Genomic DNA, 6,079 nt, shown 5'->3' with positions numbered 1-6,079 from the left:
TGTCCTCCTCAGGTGAAGGCGAAAAGGTATTGACTTTCTTGGTCTAGAAACACATTGAAAAAGGCAGAGCAGAGATTCATTACAGTGAAGCAAGTGGCTTCATGTGGAATTGATGATAAAATGGTTTTTGGGTTAATTTTTGTCAGGAAATGAGGCATACCTATTTTACTGATGGCCTTAAGGTCTTCAACAAATCGATATCCTTGTCTGTTTGGCTTCATTTCTTGCTGGATGAGAGTATTACAAAGGCAGTGCATGGGAAGACCTTTGTAGAAGGCATTCAACTATACGTTTGAGCTCTTCTTTTGGCATCAAGGGATATTGTGGGAAGTTTGGGTAATGGTTTTGTAGAATGTATCTGAACTTTAATAAGTTCTGCTCCCATTATCTTTTCTACATCAGTGAAATTTCTAACTCATAAAGGTCAGATGTTGTGTCAAGATATTTATCTGGAGTATGTATCAAACATAATGGGGAATGTAAAGGTATATTCAGAACAGACTCAATTGGCTATGAACAGAGAGGTCCTCTGAAAACTCAAGAAATAGTCCCTCTGGTGTGCTTCTAATATAAAAATTCTAGGTGTAAAGTTAAGTTCTACCCTGTTAGATTGGCAGGTGTGTTGTCACGGAGCAGGAAGGAATGTTTCCAGTCAGAGGGCTCAAGGGTTACATATAAAGGCTGGGAGACAGGGAAAATCTGTGCGTTATTTGAAATACTGATCACGTGTGAGGGACGTTTACGCCAAGGAAGAGGCTGAGCAAAGGTGGCAGGGTTTATTATAGAAAGAGTAGCAGTTGCATTGATTTTTATTGGAAATGTTTCAGGTATGATTTTTAGGAGACTTTGCCCAACTTTTCAGGCTTGTTATTGAACCCTTAGGTTTATTGTGGTAAGAGAGATCCTGCAGGTCCTTTCCTGGGTCAGTCCAATCTGCTTTGCCATCCAGAAATGAGCATCGGCAGTTCTGACCAAAATGTGTATGAGTGATTTGTGTCAAGACAAGTCTGGGGCTTATGCACCCAATAGAACGCTAAATTCTTCTCTGAATATTTGCTGGTCTTGTCTGAATTTAGAGACATTTTTACAAATAGCTCTTAATTCAGCTTGGGTCCAAGGTTTAAACTCTGAAGTTGTCTGAATACCTGGTGCATGGGGGTGGATCTTCAGAGGCAGCTAGCATTTTGGGTTCTTGGGAGGTTTGTTGGCCAAAGGCAGGGGAGCTGGACAAGGGGAGTTAAAAGAGGAGTCAGTGGAATTCAGAAGGAGAGAGAATGGCAGGAGAAGAGGCATAGGGAGATCTGGGAAAGGCAACTGGAGGACTTAATAGAGAAATAAGTCTCGTTGTTTTTCAAATTGGTCATTAGCTTTGGCCAGAGAATGTTTTAATGAAGCAGCTTTTGATTCAGAGTGTTGTTTGGAAGCCTCCTTATACCAAATCAAAATATGCTGCCCATTGAAACTGAGAAATCTTCTCCCCTTCTTATCGAAGGAGCCTCTCAAATGAACAATTTTGTTCACGTCAAATCCTCCTTAGTGAAGCTACGTCATTTAGAGAGATAGGCACAAGAATGAGGAGTTGAATGAGACGACATATAAGAAGCAGGCATGTTTCCTGGAAGAGTAGAAGCTCTACACTTAAACTACCCCATAAGAGCTGGCAATGGTGGGTAAATGAGGTGCTTGTACATCTCATGACTTAGGCCCCAACATGACTTCTCTGAATTCAGACTCTAGAGCCCCCACCACCTGACACCAAAGAGAACACCCTTTCTGGATTAAAGCCAAACTTTCAGGTCAAAAGAAAATCAGGAGAAGAAAACCTCATTTGGTTTTATTGAATACCCACTGCAAAGTGTGTGCAAATGGATGCCAGTCTGATGAGAATGGAGTTCTGCCATTTGCAACAACGTGGATGGACCTAGAGTGTATTCTGCTTAATGAAATTAGTCAGACAGAGAAAGACATATACTCTATGTTATCACTCATATGTGGAAGCTAAAAAATAAAACAAATAAATGCATAGAATAAAACAGAAACAGACTCACAGATAATGGGAACAAAGTAGTGGTTGTCACGGGGGAGAGGGGAGGGAGGAACAAGATAGGGTAGAGGACTGAGAGATTAAAATACTGTGTATAAAGTAAGTAAGGAATAAGGACATATTGTACAGCAGAGGAAAATATACCCATTTTTTGTAATAACGTTAACTGGAATATAATCTATAAAAATATTGAATTATTTTGTTGTGCACCAAAAACTAATATTGTAAATCAACTATACTTCAAAAGAAAAAGAAAGGGATGACCCTATTGACTATGCCAGTCAACCTGGATTTGAAGTAATAGCCAATAAAAAAGATTAAGGAGGGACTTCCCTGGTGGTGCAATGGTTAAGAGTCCATCTGCCAATGCAAGGGACACGGGTTCGAGCCCTGGTCCCGGAAGATCCCACATGCCTGGTCCCGGAAGATCCCACATGCCATGGAGCAGCTAAGCCCGTGCACCACAACTACTGAGCCTGTGCTCTGGAGCCCACGAGCCACAACTACTGAAGCCTGGGTGCCACAACTACTGAAGCCTGTGTGCCAAGAGCCCATGCTCCGCAACAGGAGAAGCCACCGCAGTGAGAAGCCCGCGCACCGCAACGAAGAGCAGCCCCAGCTCGTCGCAACTAGAGAAAGCCTGCACACAGCAACGAAGACCCAACGCAGCCAAAAATAAATGAATAAAAATAAATAAATAAATAAATTTATTTTTAAAAAAAGATTAAGGAAAAATAAGATGTAAGAGGCTTGTCAAAAAAAAAGAGACATACTCTCATTATTTGGAGAGATCTTTATCAGTCAAGCAAGAGAATCTACAGAGAAGTGGTTACAGAAATTATGTAATTTTGCTGGATGTCAGACCAATATAAGAGCAAATTATTTCTATATGCTAGTAGTAATGTACAAAACATATTTGGGATCTTCGAAGTGTAAAACACAGAATCTTTAGAATTACAAACTTTTCCAGGACAAGAGAAATATATTAAAAGCATATAAGAAGAATGGAAAACAGCTGGCTCTTTTGAGAAAATACCACCCCAAACCCAGCAATAAAGTTAAACCATTTGCCAACCTGCTCATTCAAAAAGAGGAGGGTGCCTGGTCATTGTTCCCCATTCTGTGTTCTGTATCCAACAAAGATTTGTCCACATACAGCTACTGGCTACATTCCCCCAAACGGGCTAGAGCTGCCATCCAGAAAAGGTCAAACTGGGTAGAGGGTTGCTGTAAACTAGTATGGACACTAAGTCCAAAACCCTGTAAACAAAACAAATTTAGCAATTACTCTATTAAGGGGGTTGGGGGGAACAGGGGTATGGGCAGTGGTAGGGTGCCCGGAAAAGGATGGCTTTTGAGAGAAAAGTGCTGGCGCTTAGGTTTGAAGCGAATGGGAGGGGGGTAGAGCTGCTTAAGGGTGCCCTCCCTAGAGGAAATCTAAGCAGCAGTGTGGCTGTCGGAAAGCACACTGTATTTCAAGCGGCTTTTCTTTGCCCGGGTGAGCTTCCTTTCAGGTGTTTTAATCAGTCACTGATCAAAACTCTGCAGTGCAGCCTGCATCCACAAAGCATCTGTTCCTGTGATTCTTACGGTGTGTGCAATGCACACACAGCCAATATCAGAAGACTCTCTCCTGCTGCCCGTTCAGTTGGCCAGGAATTGTGGGAGGCAGTTGATTCAGGGAACAGGCATCTCCGGGCCTTGCGTGGAGGACCATGAGGGCGTTGGGGGCGCTCGTGAGGACCTGGACTTGGAGAGGGAGGTAGAGGTTGGAGTGGTGAGTCGGGGAAGGGCTCCGGAAGGTGCAAGTCCAGGTTGTCGTCGTGGTGAGGAGAGCCTCTCTCTGGACTAGTGTTGCGGGCCCGCGGGGATGGCTCTGAGACTAGGCCCAACAGGTCGAAGCCAGACATACATCCAGCCGAGGGGCGGAGCCCAGCGACCGAGATTGCAGCAGCATCCGTCCCAGCCGGCAGGAAGTCGGCGTCAGCATCCGCCTCCTCCTCGTTGACCTCTTCTTGGCAGGCGATGTCTGGGACAGCTGGGCACAAGAATCCCGGCTCCAGGGCCATGTACTCTCCGGGAGCACTCAGGAAAGCGCCCCGTCCCAGGCCCTGTCCCCACGGGCCTTCCACTCCCGACCCCAGGAGGGCCTCGGGGACCAGCATGAGGATGCGATCTCCGAGAGACACTTGCCTCACGGACGTTGGCTCGGGCTCCAGCAGCAGGTCGACGTCGTCCAGGGGCACGTGCAGGGCACAGCCGTCGGCCAGAACCACCAGGGAGGTGAGTGCGCCTGTGGCCGGGGCTCCTGTCACGTTGTCCGGGTCGGACGCCTCCTCGAACTCGTGGCCCGCGGGCTCCTCCATTCGCCGGCGCTTGGCAGGGCCCGGTCCTCCAGGCTGCGGTCCCCACCGGTCCGCAGGGGAGGCGCTGGGGCTGCGGGGCCGGCTGCCCATCTTCTCAGTGACGCCGCGGGCCTGGGGCCTGGCAGAAGGCGAGGAAGGGCTGGGTCCTGCAGGCAGTGACAGATCGGTTTGACAGGTGAGGCCGACGCAGGGCGGTGGGGCGCAGGACTGCGGGACGAGGGAGGAGCCTTCGGAGCTCTGGGGGCGCCTCTCGGGATCCCTCAGTCCTGGCTTCTAGGGGAGCTGCTGCGCTTGGCTTTGCGTGTGTGAATCTTCAGGTCCTCACGTGGACTGGTTTGCGCAGGAGTGGGCCAAGGACGTTGTGAGTGACGCCGGCGGAACCTGAGTCGCAAAGCGTTCTCACGCTAAGCTCCGCCCCTTCCTAGGCTCCGCCCCTAGAAGTGGAGGCCTCTGTGTCGCCCAGTAGCCCTGGCTGTGGTGGGTAGTTTACTCTAGAGAAATACTTTCATAGGCCTCAAGGGGGCGGAGCAATCGTGCCGCTCTAGGACTTGGCTTCCTGGGTCGAGTTACTGGCTTTCCTTGTGTTGACCTCAGATACGGAAAACCTTAACCGGAAAACTGATTCAAGTTCAAGTCCCACCAGTGGAGCGCTGCACCAGGACAGTGAGATGTAGTTCCCTCTTCCCCTGAGACCTCGCCCTGGAAGTGACCTTGTAACTTCTTTTGGTCCAACAGTGAGGTGAATTTTTGGATGACATCCTTAAGCCTCTCCTTGCCTGTGATGTCAATGACTGTCAGATCCTTGAAGGTGGTTGCCAAGAGAAGGTGTGGCTCGACGGCCTGACCAGTGTTAATAGGAGAAAACATCCAAGAATGATTCTGGCATAGGTAATACTTTCATATGGTTTCAGAGGAAGGTGAAACATTTCCCTCCCTGTCCTTTAACCACGTGATTGCTCACTTTGTCCCTTTTTACAAAATAGCTTATATGTTCTCATTTTGAGGGCCACATAGCATTCCTTTGTACTGAATTCCATTTAAATCGGGCTTCTCTCAATGGGCGTTCAAACTAGTGATTTGTGAATTGGCAGTCACTGGGCTTCTCTGGCCAACTGGTGTAAAATGCAGATTCTTTGATGCATCCCAGAACCACTGCCCAGAATTCCTGGAGTCATGGGCGTAGGAATTCTCCTTAAGCACCTCCACAAAGATTTTGTTTTGTCCGAAAGTTTAAGATCACTGCATTTGTTTTCATTCAGCATTTGAGGGGTTCAGGAATAGGGCGGTTTATGGTTGAGGTCACATCCCAGCCTGTTAGTGACAAAGTCATGAAGGGAACTCAAACTTCCTGGGCCTGCCTTGAGGGGTTTCCCCTACACTCCCGGCCTGCATCCGCTCTCCTGGCTGCATTTCCAGTGTTTCAGCCACGGGCCAAGAAATTCCCCTGCTTAGGTCAGGATGCTGGCTGGGGGAACTTACAGGAGCTGTACACTGGCATAGGGGGCCCTGCCAGGAACCTGAGTTCTCGTGGGGTGAATGTGGATGCCACTGGCACCTTCCTCTATGTTCCCAGGTGATGGGAGCCGTTGCTGTGTGCCTGTTGTTTGGACAGAGGGCGGAGTGGGGAGATGTTGGGGAGCTTGCAGGAAAGAACTACTTTTGTCCTGGA

The 6,079-nt window shown here is 48.2% G+C and overlaps 1 protein-coding gene across 1 annotated transcript; it reads right to left on the bottom strand.

Moving 5' to 3' along the window:
- Positions 1 to 3,630: 3,630 nt before the first annotated feature.
- On the bottom strand, positions 3,631 to 4,500 carry LOC132365126 (proline-rich protein 23C-like). The gene has a single exon (XM_059921818.1). It carries the CDS (start codon positions 4,498 to 4,500, stop codon positions 3,631 to 3,633), a length of 870 nt encoding a protein of 289 aa, XP_059777801.1.
- Between the last annotated feature and the right edge of the window lie 1,579 nt (positions 4,501 to 6,079).

Source organism: Balaenoptera ricei, chromosome 4, assembly GCF_028023285.1.
Source record: "Balaenoptera ricei isolate mBalRic1 chromosome 4, mBalRic1.hap2, whole genome shotgun sequence".
Taxonomy (NCBI): domain Eukaryota; kingdom Metazoa; phylum Chordata; class Mammalia; order Artiodactyla; family Balaenopteridae; genus Balaenoptera; species Balaenoptera ricei.
The sequence above is the reverse complement of the archived record's forward strand: the minus strand, read 5'-3'. Positions and strand labels throughout refer to the sequence as shown.